This window comes from Apus apus, chromosome 9, assembly GCF_020740795.1.
Source record: "Apus apus isolate bApuApu2 chromosome 9, bApuApu2.pri.cur, whole genome shotgun sequence".
Taxonomy (NCBI): Eukaryota; Metazoa; Chordata; class Aves; order Apodiformes; family Apodidae; genus Apus; species Apus apus.
This window is the reverse complement of record NC_067290.1, coordinates 2359530-2387373: the sequence shown is the minus strand read 5'-3', so window position 1 is coordinate 2387373 and position 27844 is coordinate 2359530. Positions and strand designations below refer to the sequence as shown.

At 47.2% G+C, this 27844-nt stretch overlaps 4 protein-coding genes across 14 annotated transcripts in view; 2 read left to right on the top strand and 2 right to left on the bottom strand.

Moving 5' to 3' along the window:
* Positions 1 to 10348, top strand: part of TSEN2 (tRNA splicing endonuclease subunit 2) — a 603350-nt gene extending 593002 nt beyond the window's left edge. Inside the window, exons 5-13 of one of the 3 annotated variants that reach the window (XR_007890296.1) lie at positions 288 to 807; positions 923 to 1000; positions 1584 to 1634; positions 2466 to 2604; positions 3818 to 3854; positions 4460 to 4571; positions 4991 to 5080; positions 5496 to 5666; positions 10235 to 10348. Coding sequence is in view for 1 of the 3 variants with exons in the window: in XM_051627103.1 (XP_051483063.1) it covers positions 288 to 807; positions 923 to 1000; positions 1584 to 1634; positions 2466 to 2604; positions 3818 to 3854; positions 4460 to 4571; positions 4991 to 5080; positions 5496 to 5555 (1087 nt within the window). In the remaining 2 variants the exon portion in view is untranslated. Of the gene's footprint in view, positions 1 to 287; positions 808 to 922; positions 1001 to 1583; positions 1635 to 2465; positions 2605 to 3817; positions 3855 to 4459; positions 4572 to 4990; positions 5081 to 5495; positions 5716 to 10234 lie in introns of those variants that run through there. The other 2 variants (XR_007890297.1, XM_051627103.1) reach the window with 2 other exon arrangements.
* MKRN2OS (MKRN2 opposite strand) lies at positions 7827 to 12456 on the bottom strand. Its single transcript, XM_051627116.1, has 4 exons — positions 12195 to 12456; positions 11794 to 11843; positions 10693 to 10855; positions 7827 to 8652 (listed from the first exon to the last, which is right to left on the bottom strand). Exons 1-4 carry the CDS (start codon positions 12398 to 12400, stop codon positions 8415 to 8417), a joined length of 657 nt encoding a protein of 218 aa, XP_051483076.1. The 5' UTR covers positions 12401 to 12456; the 3' UTR covers positions 7827 to 8414.
* Positions 12457 to 12489: 33 nt separating this feature from the next.
* Positions 12490 to 25428, top strand: MKRN2 (makorin ring finger protein 2). Of its 2 annotated transcripts, XM_051627105.1 has the most exons (9): positions 12490 to 12590; positions 12944 to 13072; positions 14644 to 14813; positions 16560 to 16864; positions 18243 to 18457; positions 19817 to 19927; positions 21472 to 21616; positions 22199 to 22353; positions 24603 to 25428. In XM_051627105.1, exons 1-8 carry the CDS (start codon positions 12565 to 12567, stop codon positions 22340 to 22342), a joined length of 1245 nt encoding a protein of 414 aa, XP_051483065.1. In that variant the 5' UTR covers positions 12490 to 12564; the 3' UTR covers positions 22343 to 22353; positions 24603 to 25428. The 2 variants fall into 2 exon arrangements, with proteins under 2 accessions (XP_051483065.1, XP_051483064.1); XM_051627104.1 differs by having other exon boundaries at positions 12491 to 12590; positions 22199 to 25428.
* Positions 25424 to 27844, bottom strand: part of RAF1 (Raf-1 proto-oncogene, serine/threonine kinase) — an 80275-nt gene continuing 77854 nt past the window's right edge. For 7 of the 8 annotated variants that reach the window (XM_051627094.1, XM_051627092.1, XM_051627097.1 and 4 more), the window contains one exon: positions 25424 to 26591. In XM_051627094.1, the coding sequence (XP_051483054.1) occupies positions 26451 to 26591 (141 nt within the window). In that variant the 3' untranslated portion in view covers positions 25424 to 26450. Of the gene's footprint in view, positions 26661 to 27844 lie in introns of all 8 variants that reach the window. The other variant, XM_051627098.1, reaches the window with a different exon arrangement.

Below are 27844 nucleotides of genomic sequence, written 5' to 3'. Positions count from 1 at the left end.
AATATTAATGTCCTCACCTGCATATTAATGTTATCTTCCAAGGAGAAATAATTGAAGGGGCATTAAAAACTCTATCATGATTGAAAAATACTCTAAATATTCACAGCTGCCAGCTCCTAGCTCATTGATGGGATTATTGCTTTCTCAGGGAAACAACAAAGGTAGTTTCTGTTCCGATTTGGTTTGTGAGCTGTCTTGAATCTCCCATTTTTAAGATGCTTGGTTCTAAGGTGTTAAATAAAGGATGTGACACAGTAGAATCTTCCTTTATTTTGCTTGCTTACCAGGTACCAGTATCACGTCCAGTGGGCTAAAAGTATTTTGCAGGAGCAAGGATTTGATGACTGCTCGGTCACCAAAATTCTAGAAAACTACACTAAACCTCTTGAGCTGCCAGTTTTGGAAGAGGAAGGAGCTGAACAAACCAGTAATAGTTGCAACAGAATGAGCCAAAATGCAGAAAATACAAAACTTCCCAGTCAGTCTTCTACAGAGGCTGGAAATGGAGCAGCCCAACGTCCTGAGAATGAGGAGGAGGGCTACCAGAAGGCCTGTTTGGAAGGAGATTCAGTGGCCAAAAGTGGCTCTAAAGAAGAGGACCAGGGGGAGGTGCAAGAGGGTGGTGCAGTGGCTGGTGAGAAGCAAGGCTTTCTGGTTCCTGGCAGCTGCAGGGCTGAGGGGGGCGCTGGGCAAAGATGGTGTGACACCATCAAGGCACAAGAGTGTGCTCCAGAATACGTGTTGGTGCAAGAGGAGGAAGAAGGTACCTTGTGTCCTGAAGAAGACTCTGCCCCTGGAGAAGAAAATGTAAGGATAAAGAGTGTCCTAATATTTTAGAAAAAATTAGAGTCACTCCTGTTTTCAGAACTCAGGATATTTTCCAGTTTAAAGTTTTAGTAACACAGTCATTTTTTTCTTGTAGCTTGCCAAGAAGGAAAAGCTAGTGTGCCGAAAAAATCCATTTAGGATTTTTGAATATTTACAACTCAGCTTGGAAGAGGTATGTTTCAAGTACAGTACAAGTGGGTTTATTTTTAATCTGAGAAGTAAACATTAATCTGTGTTACTGTGTAATTTAATACCTGTTGCTGATGTACAGAGTTCTCCTGTGTCTCCTAAGAGGTTGGATTTTCTTAGTCATTCAACTTACTTTAATAACCTGTGATGATTAGATGATATGGTTAAAAAAAACCCAACATAGAATCCAGTTCCATTTGCTTTAGAGGAATAATCCCAGTGACAAAGAGACCAGTGATAGGACTTAAGTACAGAAATACCATGACTATAACATTTATAGAAATCCTGCTTTGATTGTGCTGCTTATAAATATATTCAGATGTTAGTTTTAACATGGTGCCTTCAGGAGGCTGCAGCACATCCAGAGATTTTTTGCAGTGCTGTGTCTGTGGAAATGGGAAGATCATGAAGACAAAGGAAACCTCCAGGCAACTTGTTTGTCATCATGACATTAGGATTTTTCTATAAAATGAATTGGAGATTGATTTGAGCCTTTCTTCTTGCATGGAATAGAAACTACAGGAAGAGTCTAGCTATCAGTTAAATTTATTCTGTATTTTTTCCAGGCTTTTTTCTTGGTGTATGCTCTGGGATGTTTAAGTATTCATTATGGTGAGGTAAGAGATTTGATTAATTTTGGATTACTGGGGCATACCTGTCAGTTTGAATGTTTTGGTCTGAAGTTGTTACTATCTCTGGCAGTATTTTATGCTCTTAATTCTGGAGGAGGAAACACCAAGCAGAGTAATTAGGAAGTATTTCTTATAAGTAATGATATTTCTGTTTGTGAAATATTGGTCTGAATGTTTTATGTTTACTAAGGCAAATAAAGGTAAGCACAATCTTTCTGTAAAGAAAGGTTTTGGTGTAACACAGGTAGGAAATATAGGGAAAATAAGTACCAGAGGAATAAATATGCTGAATACTGTCTCTTTCTGGAAACAGGAAAGGAATTCATCTATAATATTTCAGACACTGGAACAGGCTGCCCAGGGAGGTGGTGGAGTCACCATCCCTGGATGTGTTGAAGGGTGGTTTGGATGTGGTGTTGGTGGAGCTGGTTTAGGGGAGAACGTTGTAGAGTGGGGATGATGGTTGGACTGGGTGATCCCAAGGGGCTTCTCCAACCTGAATGGTTCTATGGTTCTATAAGTATATCAAGCTATTGTTAATGTAATGACAAAATAATTGGAACCTATGCTTCTAGTTTAAGATTGATCAGCTTTTCCTTTAAACAAGGGCATTATGGGACTGGTGGTGAAATGCTAAAAAAACCCACCAAATGGAGCAACAGGTTTCTGCCCTATAGGTAGGGATTCCATACTTTATTGCCTGAAGTCCATGCTCTTTGCAGCAGACTGTGGTATTTGATCCATTTGCTAGATGTTTATGTTCTGTAGCTGCTGCAGCATGAACAGTCACGTTAGTGCTTTGCTTGTGATTTGCAGGAGCCCCTCACGATTGTGAAGCTCTGGGAGTTTTTCAGTGAAGTGAAGCCCAACTTCAAGACCACTTACATGGCCTATCACTACTTCCGCAGCAAGGGCTGGGTCCCCAAGGTGGGGCTGAAGTATGGATCTGACCTCTGTGAGTAGAGAGACAGAACCATTTGCCACTGACTTCTTCTTGACTAGCAATGAAGTTAGGATGAGTGGAGTGTAACACCCCATCTCCAGGAGCTGAGGAGGCACGTTGTTTTGCTTCGTGAGGTTAATAATTAATACAGGATTGCACTGAAAGTCCCTTCCCAAGTTTCTCTTCCCACTCTCAGCACATCTTGGCCAGTGTTAGCATGACAGTCTCTGGAATGGCAGGTTTGCATCTAGATCCCAATTCACATCTCATTATTCATCATCCCATTTACTGGAAGCTGGGCTTCTGCTGAACTTACTGCTGAGGCTGTTTCTCTCTATGGTTTGTTTTTCTTTTTGGGGGGGAGAAGGGGAAAAGGACTTGCTTGTTAGTTAATGGTGGGTTTTTTAATCTTACAGAATAATTAGTAGTGTCTGTAATCCCTTGCTAAGTAATTCAAGAACTACATTCAGCTCACATAAACAATACAGTAATGCCTGTCCTTACAGGAAAATGTGCATGAAGGGAGATGTTTTTAATGGATGGACACAAACCAGCAGGTGTTTTAATGCTTCTGACAGTTTTCTAATTTGAGGGTTTGTGTATTTGAGTCTGTTGAAGTTGTACTGAGCTAGACCTTTAGATCTGTGTGTAGGTTTGGCTGAATTCATCATCACTGTTCTTAGTGTCCTGGCTTGTAGATGGGATTTTGCTGTTGACCACCTGATGTATGTGTGAAATTGATACTAGTTTGTTCACTGTTCCTATGTGTTCTGCCCTGACTTTGTTGTTTAGCAACTCACTGCCTCTGGATGTGTGCCAGACAAAGGAAGTGGATTAGTTTAAAGGTAGTAGGAGTTCTCCAGTACTCCAGTGGCTCAACTCCTGTTGTGAATACAGTGTTAAAACCTTGAGCCTGTAACAGAAAAATTCCACCCTACACTTCTTCCGCCAGCAACTGCTAAGTGTCCTTTGGCTGCTCTTCTTTATCTTTTGCCTGCCACCCCCCTGCCCTGGGTCAACCTGCTGCTCCAGTGGCTTTTTGTCTCTTCCCTCTCTCTCCACTTGTTGGGACAACTTAATTCTGAGCAGAATTCAAAAGCGTTGAAGTTTTGTCTTGTGTGATTAAAACTGAGAAAACATTGGAAAAAACATTTATGGACACAGGTATTAAGCTCAGCTGGAAACTCTATGATGATCTAACTGAGGTGTTTCTCTTTCCTTTCAGTGCTGTATCGAAAAGGCCCCCCCTTCTATCATGCAAGGTTTGAAACTCATGTTTCTGTCTAATTTCTTAGTTTCAAATCAATAAAATTCTCCCACACAAGTTTAGGATCTTCACTGGGTAAGCACAGAATTCTTCACACCCAATACTTTGCCAGATGTGTTCATACTGGCAATGCCAAAGTCCTTTTAGCAGAGGTACTAATCAGCACAATTTCATTGAATCCATGTAACAGTAGCCACACATTAAAAGCTGCCATGAGCATATTTAGCAGGCATGAAGAACACATTCAGGAAAGTAATTTGATGTAGTAATACTGAGTTTTAAAAATATGGATGGATAATTTGCCTAATTTGGGAGAAATTATAAGGAATTATAATTGGTTTTATTCATTAGCTTCTCAGACTGAACTCTGAGATAATAAATTGGCTATAAATATCTGGGGGGAGGGAAAGTGCCCCAGGCATATTCACAGCATCATCTTTCCTCCTCTTTGTTTAGTAGAAAGAGACTTAAGTTTCACAACATACTGCATGCTGGCATATTGCTTAATGCCAGTTTTTAGGTTCTAATTCTCAAGTTTCCTGACCTTCCTAAAATGGTCGTTTTCTTTCTGTGAATTGTCCTGTCTGCTTTGTTTTCCAGTTACTCTGTCCTTGCTGAAATGGTTGATGACAATTTTGAAGGTTCTCTTCGCAGACCACTCAACTGGAAGTCCTTGTCTGGCTTGAACAGAACAACTGCTAGTGCTTCTAAGGTAAGTGTAAAATACTAGATCTAAAATAGCTCTAAAATGATAAATGTTGTGTTTAGTTCCAAAGAACAGGGAGTTGGAGTGAGGCTGGAAAGAGAATCCTGGTTCTGGTCTGCTGAAGAACAGGTGGAGCTGTCAGCAAGCCAACAAGTTTCTTTTGTCAATATCCAGGTGAATTCTGGAAGAAGCTTATTAAAGTTTTGTTGCTTGTAGGAATGTTAAAAGTAGTGTGAGGAACAGAAGAAAGACCCAAGGGACACTTCTGCTTTCATAAGGAAGATGAAATATGCATATTATACAGCTCTCCTCAGCTGGGTTTGCAAAAGTCATCTTGTAGGAGACTTGGTATCTACATTTGTAATTAATCTAAAACTTGTATAGAAGGAAATCAGTTGAAATGAATGTTTTCTGTTTACCAACAGGAACTTATGTTTTGCTATTTGATTAGACCCTCTGACATGACGGAAGAAGAGATGTCAACACCAGAATGTATGAAAAGAATTAAGGTTCAGGTGAGTAATGGCTTCTGTGCCTGTGGAGCTCTGTCCTGGGGCAGCTGCACAGCTGCCTGTGGAGCCCTCTGGAGCTGTTGCTTGCTCTTCAGCATGTTTTGGTTTTTGCATGCATAACTACAATAAAATAAACTAGATGCCTGTGTGCCCCAAGGCATAAGAAGTGCATTACAGGCTGTTTAAAGACTTAAGATCATCTGAATGTTGCTGCTACTGTGAGTGTAGGTATTTGTGTGGGGAAACAGGGATACCTGTGGAGGCCATAAGCTCACTTCAGGAACAAACGTAGTCATCTAGTGGAATTTCTCAGTGGTCACACAACACATGTCAATCTGCTGAAGGCTTAATCCCTGTCCCTCTCTGATTGCCTGTAGTTGTTTGGTTCTTCCATAATGATTGCTGGTTTTTATTTCAGGAACTGATTGTGAGCCGTTGGGTTTCTTCCCGGGAGCGCAGTGAGCAAGATGACTTCTAACTGACTGTGTAAGAAGAACTGAAGTTTTTTACAAACCACATCTTGTTTTTCACCTGATTTTCTCATGATGAACCATTGCCTCAGAACGGTTTCTGTCAGCATCTTCAGTTGGTATGTACAAATGCTAATTAAAATGAGGTGTATCCTGTTTGCTGGAGAATCTTTTCTTGGAAACATAACTACTATAATGCATATAAACTAAAGCTGTGTCCCAACTCAGAATACTTGTTTCCTTAAAGCTTGAATTTATACCTTTGAGTGGTAGCTAGACAGCAATGATTATTCATGGTGTTGGTAATATGATGGCTGCAGGCTGCAGAGCTGCCCAAAGCCTGACTGTCTGCCTGACAGCCAAAGCCATGGGGGATCCCAGTTTTCTGGGAGTCTCTCACAGGTTCTTCAGAGCTGAACTTAGGAATTTGAAGGCTAACTTCACAAGAGTCCTACATTTCTCCAGAAATGAGGACTTAAGCTTGAAAGGCCTCAGTTTTACTGCTAGTTTTTAACTAGTTAAAAGCCAGCAGTAATTAGTGAGTCAAATAACCTTTTGAGATGCCTATGGTACCATTCTTCTTCAGCCAAAACCTGACTTCCTTAGCCTTGATGAGGTAGATCTGGGGAGAGGTTTGGTTGTGGCAGTACTGGGTGTCTAACATGTTGCTGCTAGGTGCCTAGACCTTGGAATCTGGTGGCTTCTATGTGCAAGCACTGCTCAGAACTGAGGAACTCTTGCCAGAATGCACCTGGATTGAAATTAATTCTGGGGTCTAAGCACCTTTGTCCCTTAAGCTGTCTTGTCCCTTAAGCTGCCCTGCCCTATTGTATGTTGTAGGACTGCCTGGGAGGCACCACAGTTCTGCCTTGCTGTACTACATGCCTGCTCTCCCCTAGCTTTCTTCTAAGGTTTAATCATCTGGACTGCAGGTTCCTACTTATGACATTTGCTATTGCTAAGCCACGTTTGGAAAACAAACAAACCCAGCAGGCATTCAGCTGTCTTTCAAGTGGAGCCAGGAGGCTTAAGTACCAGCTACACTGCATTTTAAGTATTGCTGCTTTAAATTCAGGCATTTGAATTCCACCGTAGTCTTTGAATAATAGGCTTCCTTGCTTCACCCTACTGTTAAGATTTTATTTTTTTTCTCCCTCTACGTTGTGAGAGGACACATTTGCTGCCACAGCCAGGACAGCAGGTGACAGTGACATTGTTGGATTTTCTTTGTGCTGTTTTCATTCACTGTAAAAGGGGTTTTGCCTCCTGGTGGCAGGAAATTCACCAGGGCTGGCAAAAGCTCTTGTCAGTTTGGTCTGCTCTCACCAAACACAAACCCACAGTCTCATTTGCTTAGGCAGTTCAGACTGTAAAGCCACGTTCTGAGTGCAGGAAACTACACCCAGCCTCAAGTGGCAGGTCCTCTAGTCTTTGGTTTTGGTTAATACAGCTTCTGCTGCAAAGATGTAAACTGGAACTTGTAATTGCACAGCTTTTTCAAGCTGAACACGTATGTGTGTTTTGGCTGTAGGTGGCAAGGCATGTTATTCCTAGCTGCAGGTGACCACTGCATGTGTCAGTAGTTGTATCAAATACCTTTCACTAGATACTTGTACCATAGCACTGATACTTGCCATTGCATTTGTATTTTACTGTGTTTATTGTGTTACAGCACTTAGATGAGGTGTGAATTCTGACTCAGGATTTGTAAGCCAAATCCTAGCTGAGGAAAATTCTGACTTGCACTAGGAGTGGGAGGGTGGGAGGCCTCTGTCAGCAGCTGAATTGTGCATTTCAAGCTGGGGGTCTCTGTTGTGCTGTGGGTTTTGAATATGCTTTTAAAGGAGCTGTAACTTAGAATTTAGCAAGGAGTGGAAGACAGTGGAGGGGGGCAGTGTGTCCAGTGGTGCATGCAGCTGGGCAGTGCTGGGGGCAGGGGTAAGGCAGCTTGTGCATAGAAAAGTATAAACTAGCTGTGGGCAAAACCCCAGCCTTCTCCATCTTTGAGAATAGCATCTTGACTGAAACCAGCTTGCTTTACAGAAATAAGTAGAAGGGAAAAAAGCTGAAGCTATTTTCTTAAACTAACGTGTAAGTAAATAAATTAAAATTGCACAAAATTATGGACTGCAGAAATTTTGACCTCAGGATATACTGACATGTCATGTGCAATAGGTAAAAGTGCTGTTGGAGGATTCCTGTTAACTTTTGAACTTTGAACCTCAAGATAAATCCTGAGGAATCAGTTGCTTATTACAAACACTAACAGATACAGACACTAGAATATTATATTTTAATACTAAGCATCTGTCCTGGTTTAGGGAAAAAATGTGCAAAATGTAAAGAAGAATTGGAAAAGAAATATATCTGGCAAGGAGGCTGGATTAATTTGTTGGCATATTATTTGTAATTAAAGAAAAATAATTTTGCATGTCATGAATCTGCATTAGACCATGGACTAAGGATTTGAGCAGCACACCAGTGCAAACTCCCTGTCCATCAGTAAACAAATGGGACAGGAAAAACCTTTTTGGTTTGCTACAACTTAAGCTACCACAGCTCATTTCTTAAAACCCTTAATTACACAGCAGTTATGATTTCTGGTATTAGATGTCTTAGAACAGAGCATACAGACCATGTCAATAGAACACTCTTCCATACGAGTAGCTCCCACACCAGTTTTCTGTAGTGTGTACCTTGTGTGCATGTTGTTCCACTCAAATGCACAAGTTCATATTCCTTATCCTTCCATCATGTGCAAGTTAACATGTTAACTGTGTTTTTAAATCCACTAGTAGATCATGCACCTCAAACCCTGAGATTTGGAGCTTTAAGGCTTCCTCTTCCTATTGCCCGATGCAGATGTGTTAATACAGCAACTCATTTTCTGCACTGTTTTCTTGCTCGGGAAGGGGTACAATGTAGAACTCGTTTGCTGTCAGCTCCTGATGCAGAGTAATGTATTTGGAAGCTCTCCTTGTCTGTGGGATCACAAACTTCTCAGTGAATTCACTCTTCCTGATGGGCTGTTTGCCCTGCGCGGTGCGGACGCTGTTGATGAACGCCAGGGCGTACGTGTAGCAGTTGTGCTCATGCTCTTCATACCTGGGAGAAACACCTTGTTAGTAAGAGTTACCACTAAGCCCTAATTACTGTGCATGGAGGAATGTTTTACTGAGTGAAGGAAGGAAGCACCTGCCCTGCAAGAATTACTGTCGTCTTCCTTTAATGCTGGTGCTTAAATACATTCTCTTTGTGGCAAGTCGTACTTTCCAGCCAGGGATACTAGAAACTGAGCATGAAAAACAACATGAAGGCTGCAGACTTCACAGTAATGAGTCCTTATTTTTTATCCTTCTTTGGCTTTTGCCTTATTAACCTTTGCTCTTCCATGTATTGTTACTCTCATTACTTTGAAAGCTCTTCTTCCTGCAGCAGTACTGTTAATTGTGTGCCACCCTGTGTGCTGCTTTCAGTGTGGCACTGACTTGGAAGCTTTCTTCAGATCAAGAGAATCCCATCACTACAGTGGTGATGCAGTTGCTGCACTCTGCCAGTCACACTCCCAGCAGTAATTTGTGCCAGCTCTGCAAGGACAGAAATACTGACTGCATCACAGCCTGCCTGGGTGACTTGTGTGTCCACAACCTCAGCTGGTTCCACCGTGAAGCAGAGCAGGGAACTTATTTTCATTCTTGTTTGCAGACTTTATAATGCAAAAGATTCTGTGTTGTCCAGTTAGCATCTCATTTTTGGGAAGCATGTGTAGATCCTGACAAGCCAAGCCAGCCTCTCAGTAATTGAAGACACTGTTGGTCATGGCTGTGGGCAGTGTTCTTTGCTGCTGTTACATACCATCCTTCCAGAAAATGAGAAGCAATCAAGAGAAGAAGGCTTGGCCCAAGCCCAAACAAGTTACAGGATTAGTTTATCACAGTTCCTGTCCATTGAAAAAATAAACATGTTCATTTAACATCTGGGGGAAAAAAAAAAAAGTTCTCTTTTCAGCAGTGTAGAGGTCCCTGGTCTGTTTGTGGAAAAAACAGGTCACTTGTCAGGAGGTGGCAGACTGAGGAAAGCCAAAGAAAAGCTTGTAGTAGAGATGCACACACCTGCCCACCTGCCAGCAATGCTTTTCTGGCACCAAGTTAATTGTAGGAATATGGGAACTGTAAAAGTATCAAAGAGACACAAATCCTGTTGGCTTTACAAGTTTTGTAGACATCTAAAAATTCTACCCTAGGTCAATTTCTTTCATTTCCTGGTTTTGGGGAGATAACACAGCATCTCTGCAGTTTTATAACCAAGCACATTCAGAATTGCTAAAACCTGCTCTTGATTCATTGTGGGTTTTTCCTTTAGGTAAGATGATGTCCATGGTCATTAATTGAAACACTTCACAGACAGGTTTGTTCCTGATGGGCTGGTGTTTCCCTGGAGAGCAGGCTGCTGTCACCAGCCAGCTTGGTGATCTGTGTTTTAGCTGGTGTGTTACTTGTAACACCATCATCAGCAGCTTCAAGGAAAGCTGCAAAGAACTGAATGTTCTCCTGAGAACAGACTGGTTTAATTCCCAGCCTGTGGAAGTCTTTCAGTATTTAACTACCCAGAGCAGTGCTAGGAACCAGCTGGGAGAGCTGGAGATGAGCCTGACTGTGTTTCCTGTTTCTGATCACTGACAACAAAGAGAAGTCATCTGGATGTTGGATCTGGGCAAGAATCCCATCAGTGTGGTCAGCCTCTAAAGGCAGATACACCCAAAGCTGTTGAAACCTGGAAGAAATCACTACAGATTGCACCTGAACTTTTCTGCTTTGTGCTCAGCAGCATACTCTTAAAGGTAATGTTTCATTGAACTGTTTGTTTCACACCACAGATTTTTGTTGCTGAAGAAAACTTCCCTAAAATAATCTTTTAGAGCTTTTACATTCCTGCAGATCAGTTAGTTACTTACAACTTTAAAAATACTCTTCTTCTATTTAGCAGGGCTGGTGAGTTTCAGGACAGCCTGTTTGTTAGAAATGTGTATTGTAAAGGAGCAAGGTTCTGAATGAACCACAAGCCTTGTGGGGTCCTAGACAGAATAGCTCAGCTTATCATCCCAGACTAAAAACTCCTATGGCATCCAGCTTTTAAACAACATACCTGTGAGGAAGCCAGGCCTCTCCCACAGAAAATTCCTCCAGGAGCTTATCCCACTGCTGAAGAAGCCCAAACATGTCTGGCTGTACCAGTGGGACACTAATGCACTGTTCCCATCCTGTTTCAGATCTGTGGATGCCCTCTTGGTTGTAATGATACACTACACCTGAAAATAAAGAGCAGCAGATTGTCAGGTGGCACTGGAGAACTGGATCCATATCCTATTTTTAAAAAAAATGTACTTTTCAGGGATGAAAGCTACTGCTAGTTTTCCATAGTGCCATTCTCCCTCAGGCTGGATACACCCGAGCTTCCCAAGCACCTGTGGCTACAGCAGAAAATGCAGTCCTTGCTTTTATCAGTAACCTGGTTTTTTATTTACAGTGTAGTTCCAGGTGTCTTTTGATAACAAGAGCAACTTAAGAGACAACCAAACTTCTTTTTTAAACCCCCAACTTAGACCATCTTTCTATTAAATAAACATCTAAAGAGAGATTTTGCTGGGTGAGCTTACTCTAGTAGAACCTGATATGATTTGGAATGTGGCTTTTTAACATTTTGTTTAGTTTTGAATTAGGGGTATGTTCAGAACTAGCAAAAACTGTGTAAGTCAGAATTGCCTGTAACTTAAGAAGTAGGCTGCCTAGCTTTTTATTTCCCTGTGTCAGAATAGATGTCACCTGTCAGTTCTGTTCTGTGCCAAGTGAAGAGGTGCATGGCTTTGGTTTGCAGCTCTCTGCTCCCTGCTACAAGGTGAGATCACTTCTTGGGACTCTGATTTTTTTTTTTTTTATCTTTATGGGACAGTCTTTTGTAGTGAACAGCTCAGCTCCCAGCTCTGACACCTGCAGCAGGCTGAGGAAGTACCCACAGAACCATCCTGGTTGGCAGGGACCTTGAAGGATGGGACTTTATGATCTTCAACAGCAAAGCATCAGGTGTTTGGATGTTATTCCAAGAGCAGAGGATGCTCAGAGGGGCCTGTGGAGCCACTGGGATTGTCTTAGGGGGAGGGGACAAGGCAGAGCTGGGCGTGCAGGCTGGACAGGCGGCTCGGGGCAGGGGCAGGGCTTGGGAAGCAGCTACAAAACACTTTTTTTTTACCGTTACTGTTGGATATTCCAACGTGAAGATCGGATTTCCCGTCGTATCCTCTGGAAGAAAAACAGGGGTGCTGAAGGAGCCGGGTTTAGCGGTGATCTGGGCAGTGCTGGGTTAACGGTTGAACTTGATGATCTTAAAACAGGCCTTTCCCAACCGAACGGGTTCATTTTGTGACGAGTGAGCAACATCCCACGCCCCCGGGCTGGGGGCCGGTGCCCCCGAGGCGTTCCCTGGGGGGAAAAACCCTCCTGGCACCCTCTAGAAAAGGCCCCTCCCTCCGCAGACGGGGGTGACGGGGACAGCGGCCGCTCGGTCACCGCTCCCCCAGCCCCCCGGGGGGCCGCGGCCTTGTCCGCGGCCTCGTCCGCGGCCTCCTCCCGCCCTGCCCCCGGGGGCCCTACCCGAGGAAGCTGCCGCTGCTGGGCCGCAGCAGGAAGGCTGGGGGCTGCCGGTGGCCGTGCCGGAAGGGGCTGGGCAGGCGGAGCGGGGCCGCCAGCAGCCCGGCCCGGCGCAGGCCCAGCCCGCAGAGCGGGCAGCGCGGCGGGGCCCGCCGGCAGAAGATGGCGGCCCGGCAGTGCCGCACGCGCAGCACGGCGGCCTCCGCCATGGCGGCGCTCTGTCCCCCGCGCCCCGCCTCTCGGTGGCTCCGCCAGCCTCGGCTACCTCCAGGGCCATCGAGAGGGAGAGCGCGAGGGACAGAGCGGCGCTCAGTCCCGCCCTTCCCGCCCCGCCCTTCCCGCCAGGCGCTGAGGGGATCCCGGGAGCGGCGGGATGAGCACCAGGCAGGTCACCTGCAGGTGAGCGCCAGGCCCGCTCCGCGGCCGCCCGGCGCCTGCCCGCCCTGAGGCCGGGCTGCTGGAGGCCTCCCCGGCCCGCCTGGCGCGGCCCCGGCTCCCGGCGGGAGCGCCTTCCCCGCCGGGAAGGCCGGGAAGGCCGGGCTAGGCCGCGGGCCCGGGCGGCTGGCACAGCCCGCGCTGCTGCTGCCGCTGCCGGCCGGGGGCTGGGACCTGCAGCTTCATCCTGAGGCAGCAGCGAGGCCGGGGAGGGGGGGGCGGTGGGAAATGCTGCTCCCCAGTTTGCTCCGGAAAGGAAAACCGCTCCTCGCCCTGCAAGCCGGACCTCTCTGACCGCAGCTGCTGCTTCTCCCCAGGTATTACTTGCAAGGGGTGTGCCGGGAGGGAAGCAAGTGTCACTTCTCGCACGACTTATCTACAAGCAAATCCTCCACCGTCTGCAAGTACTACCAGAAGGGACAGTGTGCCTACGGAACACGGTGCAGGTACAGGCTGGCTCTTCTGGGGGTAGTCTGAAAGGAGTGGGCATGATTACCAGCGTTAAACCCCAGGGGGTCAAAGGCCCAGAAACAAATAGCAAAGGCAAAGGGAACAATGTAGTAAATATGACCTTTTTCTCCCCTGACCAAAACTAGCTTATGCACCCACTATGATAGCTTTACTCTGCCATAGTTTACTTCAGCCATAGAAAACAAAGTTTAAGCTTCATATGTTGTTTTTAACCTGGATCTTACTACAGTAAGACCTATGAGATGCAAAATCAAAGCCTGTGACTTCACGTGAACTAGCAGGGATTGTTTTCCCTGTGGCTGAGGGGCTGAGGCAGGCAGTGCTGCTTTGTGCAGGTCCTCGTGCACAGTTCTGAGGACTTTCAGTTCTGTCTTAGGGCAAAGTGTTTTCCCTGCTCCCCTAGGTTTGGTGGGAAGCTGAGTAGTTCCTTGCCTTTTCCTGAAGGCTTCTGGTTAAAGCTCCTAGAGAAATGCTCTAGTAAATACTGTGTGGTGGTTAGTGGTGTTACATTCAGGGATGTGCCACAGGGCAGCCCGTGGCTCTTCCCTGGAAAAAGTGGCTGGGAATGAGCAGCTTGTGTTTGTACCTAGTCCCAAACCCCTGCATGGGCAGGGACACCTCCCACCAGCCCAGGCTGCTCCCAGCCCCATCCAACCTGCCCTTCAACACTGCCAGGGATGGGGCAGCCACAGCTTCCCTGGGCAACCTGGGACAGGGTCTCCCCAGCCTCACAGTGAAGAATTTCTTCCTAATGTCTCACCTAAATCTCTTGCAGTTTAAAGCAATAACCACACATCCTATCCCCCCCTGCCCTTGTCCCAAGCTCCTCCCCAGCTTTCCTGGAGCCCCTTCAGGCACTGGAAGGTGCTCTAAGGTCTCCCTGGAGCCTTCTCTTCTCCAGGCTGAACACCCCAACTCTCCCAGCCTGTCTCCAGAGCAGAGCTGCTCCAGCCCTCCCATCATCTTTGTGGCCTCCTCTGGACTTGCTCCCAAGAGCTCCATGCTCACCAGATGATGTCTCCACCCATTCATCAGCCTCTTGGCTGCACTGGTTGCTTCTGTTCTGCCACGGGGCCACATTCCCAGAGCTTCACTGGGCATTTTGAGTCCTCCCCTGCCCCACATGCAGCCACTGCCCCTTCTGCTGTGGTGGGGGAGCAGGAGGTGTGGGTGTTGCTGCTGCCAGGGGAGCGCTGAGGCCAGGAAGTGTCACTCCTTCCCACCTGGCATTTTGGTGTTGCTGCTCCCAGCCGTGCCAGCAAACCTGTTCGTCTGAGGGGATGACCGAGATCTAATTTAACAGGCACACGAATAATTGTCCTTCAGCCCTGCTGGGGGTGTCTCTGGGGAATACAGCTGTGCTCTGGCAGGCTGGGAAGCCTCTTTGGGAGAGGCTGAGCCGTGCAGTCCGAGCGGGGCAGCCCTTTTACAACACGAAGGAGCTCTTTGGAGTTTCCTTCCATCCCGGTGCTCGGCAGGGCAGCGTCCCGGCGCCGCGCCAAGCTCCTCCTCGTGTGACGCGGCTTCTGCCGGTGGCCTTTGGCAGGTATGACCACACCAGGCTCCCGGCGCCGGGGGCTGCGGCAGCCCCCGTCCCGCCCCCCGCCTCCCCGGCCCCCCGGCAGCCCCCCGAGCACGGCGGCCCCGGCACCACCCGCAGCAAGCTGCAGCAGCCCGGCCGCAGGGAGAAGAGGACGCTGGTGCTGAGGGACAGAAGTGAGTGGCACTGGGGCTTGTGCTCCTCCTCTCTGCTGCACAGGGGCTGGGGGGGTGGGGTTTCTCCTTCTACCACCTGAGTCTGACAGAGGAGCAGGCAGTTTTCTACCCGATGAAGCCTCTTTCCTGGAAACTAGTACCTTTCCATGACCCTGCCTGGGTTTTCCCCACAGGATGGGTTTTGGTTTTTTTTTTTTTGGGGGGGGGGACTTTTGGGGCTCTTGGTGGTTTGTTTTGATTCGGGTTTGTGAAATTATCTCAGCCCCTCAGATCCTTTTGTGCGTTTTGTTGTCAAAGCTGAGGTGGTGAGAAAGGTGGCTGCTGTGTGCCAGGGTGTGTGCCCTGTGGAGGGCTGTGCCAGCCCTTGGGAACACCAGTGTGGGGATACCCATCCAGGCAGGAGCTGCCCCCCCTGAGTGCTGCTCCCACCTCCTCTCACTGTCACACCAAGCAGGGCAGTTGCCCTCACCTGAAACCAGAGGGTGATTTTTCTTTTTTTTTAGCCTGTTTGTAAACAGAAAACAGCTGAAGAGACCTTGAAATTGTACTTTTCAGCAGGCTGGTTGTGAAAACTCCTGTGGTTGGGGCTTAGAGATGAGATTTCATTGAGAAGAAAACTTTTTTTAAAAAATAGTAATTCTTGGAAAGAAAGCATGAGGAGCTTTTGTGTGTGGGGCTCCTTGTGTGTGTGGGGGGCTCCTTGTGTGTGTGGGGGGGCTCCTTGTGGGTGGGGGTCCTTGTGGGGGGGGCTCCTTGTGTGTGTAGGGGGCTTCTTGGGGTGGGGGCTCCTTGTGTTTGTAGGGGGCTTTTGTATGTGTGTGTGGCTCCTTGAGTGTGTAGGGGGCTTCTTGTTGAGGGGGGCTCCTTGTGTGTATGGGGGGGCTCCTTGTGTGTGTAGGGGGCTTCTTGGGGTGGGGGCTCCTTGTGTTCGTAGGGGGCTTGTGTGTGTGGGGGGCTCCTTGTGTGTGTGTAGGGGGCTTCTTGTTGAGGGGGGCTCCTTGTGTGTTTGGGGGAGCTCCTTGTGTGTGGGAGGGGCTCCTTGTGGGGGGGGCTCCTTGTGGGGGAGGGCTCCTTGTGTGTGTAGGGGGCTTCTTGGGGGGGGGCTCCTTGTGTTTGTAGGGGGCTTGTGTGTGTGTGGGGGGCTCCTTGAGTGTGTAGGGGGCTTCTTGTTGAGGGGGGCTCTTTGTATGTATGGGGGGGGCTCCTTGTGTGTGGGGGGGCTGCTTGTGTGTGTGTGGGAGGGGCTCCTTGTGGGGGGGGCTCCTTGTGGGGGGGGGCTCCTTGTGTGTGTAGGGGGCTTCTTGGGGGGATTGGCTCCTTGTGTTCGTAGGGGGCTCCTTGTGTGTGTGTGGGGCTCCTTGTGTGTGTGTAGGGGGCTTCTTGTTGAGGGGGGCTCCTTGTGTGTATGGAGGGGGCTGCTTGGGGGGAGGAGGGGGCTGCTTGTGTGTGTGTGGGAGGGGCTCCTTGTGTGGGGGGGTCCTTGTGGGGGGGGGCTCCTTGTGTGTGTAGGGGGCTTCTTGGGGGGGTTGGCTCCTTGTGTTTGTAGGGGGCTTGTGTGTGTGTGTGTGGCTTCTTGAGTGTGTAGGGGACTTCTTGGGGGGGGGCTCCTTGTGTTTGTAGGGGGCTTGTGTGTGTGGGAGGCTCCTTGTGTGTGTATGGAGGGGGGGCTCCTTGTGGGGAGGGGGCTCCGTGTGTGGGGCTGGCGCAGCGCCCGCCGTGGCTCAGCCTCTGCTTCTGTTCCCCAAGATCTGTGCGGCTCCAGCGAGGAGAAGCAGAAGCCCGGTGCCCCGGGGGAGGTGCTGTGTTACAGCGACCAAAACGACAACCTGGAGATGAAGCCCCATTCCTACCTGGAAGCCATCTGCAGCGGGCTGGAGGAGCCGGCGGGGGGCAGCTGGGGCGCCGAGGGGGAGCAGCTGTGTCCCTACGCGGCCGCCGGCGCCTGCCACTTCGGGGAGCGCTGCCTCTACCTCCACGGGGAGCTGTGTGAGATCTGTGGGCTGCAGGTGCTCCACCCCTTCGACCCCGAGCAGAGGAAGGCCCACGAGATGGTGAGGCTGACAGGAAACCCCCGGGGGGGGGGGAGATCTGTTTTGCTCAGGGCAGGGCTGGGTCTGTTCGCTCTAAAATCCCAGGATGCGTCGAGCGGAAGAGCCCGTTCCCAAGAGCTCGTGTTTTACTGTGGATCAGCTGTAAAGTGATTCTCAGAGTGGTCTGGGTGGCAATGATGCAGGTAGCCTTTTCCAGCAGCTTCTCCCCATTTCATCCTGACTGGAAATTTGCCTGCAGCCTTCTCCCAGGACACCCTAAAACTCTTGCCAGGAGAATGCCTCTTGTAGCTTACCTGGTGTCTCGTGGTATGTTAAGCACAGCAGGGGAGGGGAGCTGTGGGCTGCTGGGGCCTTCTGAGGGCTCACCCTGCCCAGCTGCTGAGTCGTCTCCTCTTGGCAGTGGCTGATTTCAGGGCAGGGTCAAGCAGGGACAGGCTGAAGGGAGGACAAATGTTTTGGAGCTGAGGTAGAATGGCTGGAGGGACCGGGTGAGGAATTGGCTGCATAAAGCTGGGCTCAAGGGGCTGCATTTTGCCTGGCTACCAGGTTTAGGTCAGGGCTGGTCAGTGCAGGACTTCTCAAGGCTGAGGAGAAAAAAGACCAGCAGCCTTTGTGGTCAGTGAATCATGAGTTTCTCCAGAGTCTGGAGTAGAATCCAAGGGGTTAAAACCCTCAGGTTTAGTGCAGTCAGGGAGCTGCTGGATACCTGGTGTCCTGTCACTGCTAAGCTCTGACAGCAGGATGAGAAGCTGCATGAGTCAGAGTGCTGCTACCAAGGTGGAATTACTTTGCATCTTTTTCATTATTACTGTAATTTGAAATATTTTAAATTTCTTTTCCCATGTCAAGTCCTGAGAACTTTGAAAAGCAAGAGGTAAAACTGTGTAGGTGTAACCACCAGCTGCTTGTAGTGCTGTGAGAGTGTGAGCTGGTTATGGAAGTACCCCTGTCACACCAGACTAGCTCCTTAGCTGGGATACAGCTTAGTGTCCAGTGAGTGACTGTGGCCTTACTGTGAAGCAGAGTAACATCCTGAGTGTGGCACCCTTTCTGAATCCTGAATTAGGTGGTTTAGGGGTATTTGAAGCATCTTGTGCAGTAGCTTTTTTGTGACAGAGAGCTGGAAGGGGCAAAATGAGGAGTGCTCAGGCAGCCCTATGTCTGATACTCCTGAAGCTGCTGAGAACACTGAAGGGCTGAACTATGTGATTGAATTCAATGTTCTCAAAACTAAATCCTGACAGTGAGGGGTAGGAATGATGCTCTCAATCAGTGCACCTTGTTTCCCCTGCAACAGCCCTTTCACAGCCACCTGTGCTTGACAAGAGTCAGGCTGACACATGGCCTGCAGTAACCAGTGGTGTCTCTCCCCTGACAGATGTGCATGGCCACCTTTGAGCACGACATGGAGAAGGCCTTTGCCTTTCAGGCAAGTCAGGACAAAGTGTGCAGCATCTGCATGGAAGTGGTGTATGAGAAGCCCTCGGCCTCCGAGAGGAGGTTTGGGATCCTCTCCAACTGCAACCACACCTACTGCTTGTCGTGCATCCGGCAGTGGAGATGTGCCAAGCAGTTTGAGAACCCCATCATCAAGTAAGTGGGTGTGACCCAGGGTCTGCTCTCTGGGGCCTCTCTTGGTGAGGGGGGCTCTCTGCTGTGCTTTGACTTGACACGGAAACCAGACTGGTGGTGGGGGATTTTAACACAGCCTTTGATACCAGCTGAGCTCAGAAAATCCTGGTCCCCGTGCTGGCAAATCCCAGGAGTTGGAGGGTGGCTCTGAGAACCACCAGTAGGACACGAGGGGTACCCCTTGGTGGTAGCATTTACTGGCTGCTGCTGGATGGGAGGAGCTTGGCTCTGTGTAACTCAGCCCTTCCTGCCGTGCCGAGGGTGGGACAAGATGTGGAATCTGAGCCCCCCTGAGCCTGTGTTGGAGACTCTGACTCCTTGTCTGTGCATGTGCTTAGTTATTGGAGTTTTCTCTAGGCTCAACCTCAGTGTCCCACTCATCACACATTGATCTGAGTAAATGCCTTCCCCTTCTAGCTCTAAGAAACATTCTCCTCCTCAGATGAGAGAATTTAAAGCATCCAATTAGGGCAATTTCCTTTATTGAGCATCTCTCTGAAAACTTTCAAGTGACAAGCGTGCTGAGGAAAAGGTGGGGAAATATTTTCAGTCTTCCATCAAAACAGACTTTTCTGCACAACTTTCTTTATAAATTTCATTGAACTGAACATCAGCTCCTGAGGACATAACCTGTGTTGGAGTCCAGCTCCTGTTGGGCAGGTACTGAGATGTTCTGCCTGCAGCAGGGACTGTGAGAGGGATTTTTTTCAGAAACAGTGTCCTGGGATTCAATGCTAACAGAAATCCTTCCAACATGGTTTTATTTTACATTTCTCCCTCATAGTGAACACACAGAGCTGGAGTAAAGGAGGGACTTGGCTTAGTTCTAAAAGCTCTGCCTGCTGGGAGACAAGGTGCTCAGTGGGTAATAAAGCCTTTCCAAGGCTTGTTGAGATGCCTGGACCTGCATATTTGATTCTTGATCTTGGCTCCTCATGTAGAAACCAGCCTCCTAAAACCACCAAGTGAACAATTCCCTCCTGCTGCCAGAAGCCAGGTCACATTTCAGAGGGCTTGGAGACCTTCCTTTGTCTTCTTTCAGCCCGTTTGGCTTTCTGTTGCAGGGCTCACAGAAGAGTTAGGGTTTATTTCTGTTTCCTGCTGTGTCTTGAGGACAATCCTGTGGCTTTTGTTCAAGTCTGGAAACCAACACAGCATCACACAGGCCCCGACTGTGCTTGGTTGGGTTATTGAATTGAAACTAGTAACTTATGTGGTGTGTGGAGGGGGCTGCTGCTTCCGAGTGACAAACCACCCCCCTTTCCCAGGGGACACTGCTGTTTCTGGCAGAGGGTCACTGTTGTGTCTCCACCCCTGCAGGTCTTGCCCAGAGTGCCGTGTGATATCCGAGTTTGTCATTCCCAGCGCCTACTGGGTAGAGGAGCAGGAGAAGAAGAACGAACTGATTGAAGCGTTTAAGCAGGGGGTGGGGTAAGTTCAGTGACCACAGACACTGTTCCCCTCCTCCCGGAGACAGACACACAGCCCCAGGCAGGGGGAGTGCCTGCGTTTTCAAACCACCTGTTCTAGAGAGAACTCTTAACCTCTGTTAATGCTTTTCTTGAACTCCCTGACTGCCAGGAAAGGGTCTGTGCTCTGAAACACTGAAACTCTTTTCAGTTCATTTGCCAAAATTGGCTTTGTGCCTTTTCTATGGATCCCTTCAACAGAACTGCCTGGAAGGTTGTGGGTTACTGAGGAAAGCAAAGAGGGAAGGAAGATCTAGTGGTTGCGTGACAGATGGGGCTGTTTTAATATAGTCCTCATATTTTGAACCACAAAGGCTTTGACTTGAGGGCAGGAAGTTGCCCCCAGAAGCCTGTGCCAAGTGCAGTGTGTGATGGCCAGGTTCTCAGGGAGGTGAGCTTTGGAACACAGGTGCTGGGCAGGGCTGGAAGGGGGGTTGGCTCTTGTCAGCCTGGTGTATGAAAGAGAATAAAAACACATTGTCTTGTAGACAGGATTACTGTACCAAAGAGTTTTTTATGTATAATAGGTCTTTTGGCAGCCAGGACAACTGGAGGATTTAGTCTTGCATGGAATGAAATAATGCTAATAAAGGGGAAGTTAAGCTAAGAGCAGGGGTCATGCCAGCTGAAATTGGTTCTGATTTGTGTGCCAGGGTGGGGTGGAGAAAAAGTCCAACCTAGAAAGGTGGAAGTCACAGACCCCTCGTGTTCCAGACCGAGGCAAATTCATTCTGCTTTTAGTGCACTGCCTGGCTGGGGGGGTTGGGTGTTTGGGGTTGGGCTTTTTTGTTATTGTTGAGCTTTCTTCTTGATTTAGTTGCTATTTGACAGACTGTACTTCTGCCTGAGGAACTAGGGCATATTAAGTTTGCAAGTGCATTTTCTATGCAGTTTTCCTCTTGGTTTCATTGTAGAACAACCCACCAACCCCCTCCCCTCCCGCTGTTGTACAACCTCGGAAAGGAACAACTTTATAGAAATCTACTACACCAGCTTGGTTAACAACAAAGCTGATGGAAACTTAAATCCAAAGTATTGTCATCAACTTCCAAAGGAGCTGACAAGAGAAACTGGTTCATAATAGAGGTAGTGGTAGAAAATACAGGGGAGGAATGCTAGGAACATACCAATGGGTTTGTTCATTAGAGAATCATGGAATGGTTCAGGCTGGGAGGGACCTTAAGGATCATCAGGTTCCAGCCTCCCTGCTGTGAGCAGGGGTAAAAATGCATCATGTAGGACTGATGGTATTCTCTGAACATCCTTCACTTCTCATGGCTTAGGATAGTTGTTTTTTTTACTTATGGTGCTGCTCTTTTATATAAGCATTTTTTCACTTTCAATAATCCTTCCTGTCTATTTTGACTGCAGTCAGTCAGGGAGTGGAGACCAGGAGCAGTGCTCTGCACCACTGACCCAGGATCAGATAAGCAGCTGTGGAGGCTGAACTCTGCCTGCTTCCTGCTAGCTGAAGGCAGTAACTCTCTCTCTCTTTTATTAAATCAGGAAGAAACCCTGCAAGTACTTTGAACAAGGGAAAGGAACCTGCCCCTTTGGAGGGAAGTGTCTTTACCTTCATGCTTATCCAGACGGGACACGGGCTGAACCGGAAAAGCCACGGAAGCAGCTCAGCTCTGAGGGGACTGTGCGGGTAAGGGGGTGATTAAAGCCACATTTTGCATATGAAGTGCACTACATAAATATGTTCCATACCAAGCACAGCCTTGGAGAAGTGAAGGAAGCATCCTTCACCTTCCCTTGGGGCACAGGTTTGTTGTTAGAGAAAGAAAGCACCTCTCATTTAAGAGCAAAAAATCTGTTATTGTTTGGTTTTTTCAACTGCTCCTTCTCCCAGCAAACCTTTCTTCAGAGGAGTTTTGCCACTCAGGCTTTCACCTGCAGTGTTAAAAACTCACCTCACTTGCCTCATACAGCTAGGAATAACACCAGCTGAAATGGTCAGAGCTGTCCCACGAGCTGGGGCTGGGCAGACAGGCTGGTGGGGTCACTGGAGGCACAGCCCCTTCCCAGGGCTGGTTTCACCTCGCTGAGCTCATACCAAAGAGCAGTGGTCACAGTAAATTTAACAGCCAATGTTGCTGGGAGTGTTAATAAATATAGAACCAACCCAGCTTTGGAGTCTCAACTTCACACTTGTTTTTTTTTTGAACTGGTCAGGGAAGATACTTGATCTGTGACTGGTTGGTGCTCAGTCCAATTTCTTCTCTTGCAGTTCTTCAACTCTGTTCGTCTGTGGGACTTCATTGAAGACAGAGAAAGCAGGACTGTGACCAGCACAGATGACCAAGTAACAGAACTTGGAGAACTTTTCATGCACCTTTCTGGGGCTGATGAGGATTCTGCTACTTCTCAATAAAGAGAAGGAAGGTCCTGTCCCTGCATAGCAATCCAGCTATTTATTTAGTCACGCTTCTTCTTTCTACCACACAGTTAGGATGAATGTGCCCTGTGGTTTCCTTGTGCAGTCCTGGTCAAGTCTTCAGGTAGTTTTTGTATGGCACCAAAAATACTAAAATATATTTTAAAAGTGAAATTGATTGCATGGAGAAAAAAAATCCCACAGTTCTAAGAGGGTTTTCTCCTTCTTAGGCCCAAGATACACTGTTGTGTGAGTGGAGTGCTGGTGTAAAAACAGCTCCTCTCTTACCATTTTAAAGCTTCAGCTGTTAAAAACTGTTGCTAAATCTATTTTGGGTGGGGTTTTTTTTCCCCATTGAATCCACTAAATGTGTATCTACTGGGAATAATGGTCAGTGTAGCTTTTTTTTCCCCCTTAAAAAAAGATTTAACAACTAATGCATTGTACCTCAAAGCAGTACCTAGAGTCCAGAGCCAAGTCCACTGTGTTCTCACAGTGTTTCAGCAGTGGGGCCTGGACCTTTCCTGGCTCTCACAGACTGTGCAGGTTCCTACCCTGGTTTTAAAAGGATTGAAGCCACCAGTGGCAGGAGGTGTCCCTTGGAGAGCAGATACACCTGCACCAATACATACTCAGGCAGAGCAAGACTGAAGTCACTATCAAACTTACCACACCAACTGGATTTTGGATAATAAGGAGTTAGTTTAAGGAGTCATTGCAACAGCAACAGTGAAACTGCAACAAAATTTAACTAGTTGAAATGTATTTAACTGGAAGGGAAACTTTGACTCAGGTTAAATTAAGTAACCAAAATGAAATAACTAAATAGTTTTCTTATCTTAGGTCAGTGATCTTATAGTTTGCAACTCCACAACATAATGTCAGTTACAAAAGAACCCGTTTGGTTTAACTGCTGCTTGTCTTACCTGTGTGGCACTGGCCTCTCCCCTCTCCCTGGAGCTCTGACCCAGGCTCAGACCAGCCCCAAACAGGCAGAAGGTGAATTGTTGCCCCTGTAAGTGACACTGAAGGGGCTGCTCTGCAGCAGGTGCCTCCACAGCCCTGACAGCAGCTCCTGCACCTCCAGCAGCTCTTCAGGAGGTCTCTGGCTCCAGCTGCCCCTGTTTCAGATGGACACCAGTGGTCAAGGTCCAGGAGGGGTGAGCATTCATGGAATTAGAATCACTGAGGTTGAAGAAGACCTTTTAGATCATTGTACCCATCATGACATTGTGAATTAATTTTACTTTTGTTAAAACTTGAATTATGTTTGTGTTGCAAAAGGCTTGAGCAAAAGAAATTTGCAGTTTGGTAAAGAAATGAATTCTGCTAAATCCTTTGGATTAACTTTGCAGTTAAGCCAAAAATTCAGTCTGGACACAACTGAGTTGTCTGCTGAGTAACAGGGTGTTAGGATTTTGGGGTACAAGGAGGGTTTCCTCAAGCACATTCCCTGTATAGCCTTCAACTAAACAGAGGGACAATTTACCTGATGGCTTGAGGAGAAGACTGAGTACCCATTAAAGGTCCCTCATCTGCTTAAAGACTCGAGTGAAGCATTTCAGAAAGCTTGACAGTTGAGACAACTGAACTTGCTTGTATTGTGAAGCAAAGTATGTTTAGAGACACTTGAGCAAACCCATCAGTAAACAGGCCATGCTGCCATGGCTAAACAACTCAGATCTGGGGCACTGTCAGAAAGGAACCTTAATCTGGGCTTCAAACATTTATAAATGGAACTAAATTAGTGATTCCAGGATTATCCACTTCATCCCTTGGTTGGCATTTCTGGGTTAAAACTGAAGCTGAGAAACATTCTGGCTGGAAATCCTGCATTTCTCCCATGGTTCCAGCCAAGAGGGAGACCTGCCCCCCTCCCCTGCCCAGCAGCTCCCTCACCCTGAGCAGGCACCTCCTGCTCTGACCTAGAAAGTGTCCCTGCTCTACAATTACTTCCTCCCTAAAGATAATTTTAACAAGCTTTCCTGCTAAGTCAGTGTCTGTAACCACTGACTTGTCAGCTGCTCTGTGAACACACCACAGGAGACCCAGCTCTGGGGTCTCACTGGTGCAATTCCTCAGCCCTAATTACCAAGGTGAAAGAAAGAGTCACTAACAGATGTAAGAACTCAGAGATGAATATTGAAGAGCACCTGCCCAGACAACCTTTCTACCCCAAACCACTCCCACAGCCCTTCCCCTCCCCACTCAGCCTCTTTCAAGCTCATCTTGCACATTTTCTTTTCTTTTTTTCTAGAGAGAAATATTTTCAGTAATAAAAATATACCAAAAAAGTCCATGGAGAGGATGTTCTTTACCTGAAATGAGACATTCCTGATTTACTTCCCCCCAGGAAGACAGAAACCAGGTAACAGTAGCTGAAATTAAAAAAATAACTTGTTTTTCAAAGCTACCTAGAGAGAAGTTTTCATTTAAGAGCACGAAGACTTAGAAACTCAGACCTTTGAAAGTCTTCACTTAGCAGCTTTCATCTAATTTGACATCAAGTGCTGGTCAAAATGAGCCTATTTATCAGAAAATATTTTAATTTTTCAAGAGAGACATAATCTGTTTTAAAAAATTAGACATTAATGGTTTCTTTTTGAAAATTAGAGCTAAAGTAAAAGCAGCTTTTTTTTTTCTTTGGCCCTTTTCATATTATAATGAAGGTGAAATGAGAGAGAAATGATGTTTTAAAGAGGGCTGCAGTTAAAATACCAATCGTGTTGTTTAAAATCGTGTTCACTATATGGAACAGTTTCCTTCAACCCTCAGTTTTTAACAAGCAAATGTTATGGGTCGTGCTCAATTATCACCTAAGGATTAATACCTCAGTGTAGGGACCTTAAGTAGATGCTGCTGAAAGATTATTACAGTAGAATAAAAACCATCTCATAATGGAAGTGATTGGAAACCTGTACATTGTCATATCAAGTGTGTTTTTACTTGAACTGCTATTACCTTATCCTAGTAACTAAAAAACAACATCCAGAATGTAATTTTCTGCATTTTTAAAATCTAGATGTACATGTCAGAACTACTATGACTACATTAAATGATGACATTGAATCTTAAACCTAAAATTTAATTTATTTTATTAAAATAAGATAATCAGAGGAACCTTGGCTTACAATAAATGCATTTTCTCAGGAGCAATAAAAACAAAATTAAAACCCAAATCAGCAAGAAAAACTGTATATGCTCAGTTTCCTCTTGATAGTGCATCTCTTGGACAGCTTCAGATGGGACAGGAAGACTCTGCTCATTTTGCAGAAGAATAGGGATCATGTTAATCAGCCTTTTCTCACCCACAAAAGCCCATCTTCCCACCCTTCCCACCTCCTCGGGCTGCAAGAAACAAGTCACTAGTACCAAAGTGAGCTGCTGAAGTTACTGAGGAGGACTGGAGCAAGACTGGCTGGCTTCCTTCTCTGAGCAGTACAGTTCAGAACAGATTCCATTCTTTTGCAAGAGTTTTTCTTCTATGTGCAAAACTATTGCAAAAACTATTTTGTGTTGAATTAGCATTTTAACTTATTTCATTGGCTTGATGAAAAAGCTCTTGGGCAGGAGCTGATTTCCAGGAAGTTGTTGGGTTTTGTTTTTTTCCTCTTCCCTCAGTCTGGTTTGCAGAAAAGCCATTGCAGGCACAGCTCCCCACCTGGAAGTGGCAGATGGCAGGGGGCAATCAAGGAGCACCATAAATGCATCATCTTCTTCCCTCAAGAAGCCATCCTGGCTGTAAAAAAACCACCCAATTCATCATCAGATTCCAATCCATCCAGAAACACTGCCAAAGAAACATCCATCGCTTCTGTGGATGGGAAAAGTAAGGCTCAAGTGCATCTATTAAAAAAATAGTAATAGATCTCTTGATCTGGAGTCTGTTAACTATCCCAGTAAAAGAAACTGTAGAAAAAGGCCTTGTGGAGCTGTGTCCCTGCAGGGTGAGAACTGCAGGAATCCTTAGCAGCTTGTTCTTCAAACTGGGGCGCAGGGAATCCTGCTGGCACTGATCCTGGACACTGAGGCATTAAAAGCACAACTGCTGTTACTTCTGTTCCTGTCCCATCCCTGGAGAGAAGAAGGGCAGGGGAGCAGGACCCTAGAAGATGGGCAGTCTCGTGGATGTTAAGGTGCAGGAGTTGATGTCCTCTGTGTGGGCGGCGCGGTGCAGGGACGGTTCAGAAGCGCTTCGGTTGATCTTGGGTAAAGAATGTTGCAGCAATTCAATGGATGACAGGATCTGAGGGGACAGAGAGGGTATGAAGGTGTTGGACAAGCAGCTCTTTCCAGTCAAGGCTTAGACCTTCACCTGTTATCACAGAATCGTGGAATGGTTTGGGTTGGAAAGGACCTTAAAGCTCATCCAGTCCCACCCCCTGCATGGGCAGGGACACCTCCCACCAGCCCAGGTTGCTCCAAGCCCCATCCAACCTGCCCTTCAACACTGCTGGGGTGGGGCAGCCACAGCTTCCCTGGGCAACCTGGGCCAGGGTCTCACCACCCTCATGGTGAAGAATTTCTTCCTAATGTCCCAGTTTCTTCTTCAATCTCCCTTCTTCCAGTTTTGATCCATCCCCCTTGTCCTCTCCCTCCCTGCCCTTGTCCCAAGCCCCTCCCCAGCTTTCCTGGAGCCCCTTCAGGCCCTGGAAGCTGCTCTAAGGTCTCCCTGGAGCCTTCTCTTCTCCAGGCTGAACACCCCAGCTCTCTCAGCCTGTTTCCCTCTGATCCTCTCCGTGGCCTCCTCTGGACTGTCTCCAGGAGCTCCATGTCCTTATGCAGGGGGACTCCAGAACTGGACACAGCACCCCAGGTGGGGTCTCACCAGAGCAGAGGGTTGGAACCACCTCTCTCAACTGGCCAGCCATGCTTGTATGGCTCTAAGCAACTACACCCTCTGTGGAGGCACTGGAAACACCACCCCAGTTTGAATACTCCAACTCTGCTGTCCAGTGTCACTGCTATGAGGGGTCCCCCTGAGCTCCAGGGGGTGGGAGGATACTTCTCAGTAGCTGACAGACATCAAGATGGATTAACCAGCATCTGTCCCATCCTCCAACAGTAACAGGGACAGAATTGCACCTCCTGCCTAACAGGCTGTTTACAAAACAACTTCTAGAAAGAGCTTTTTAAACAACAAAGGGGATGACTGTAACAGCAAGAAGTTATTTTACTGAAATATGCTGATGTTTCATTCCAGCTATTTAATAAGAAAGTACCTTCTACACCCTGAAAGTGACAGGGAAAGTAGCCTTTGTTAAAATACAAAAAAATTGCTACACAAATTTACATCCCCCAGTGGATTCTGTTTGCTTTTGGGGAAGGAAAGGAGGAATGGTCTCTCCTTTTCCTCAAACCTCCCCAAAAGTAAAATGGAAATACAAAGATAGATTTGATTTTCCTTGTGTTAGGGTTTTTTCTTTTCTTATCTCTAAAGCAGCTGTTGAAAGCAAACTGCTGTGTTAGTCCAACACTGCTCAGCCTGCAGGCATCATG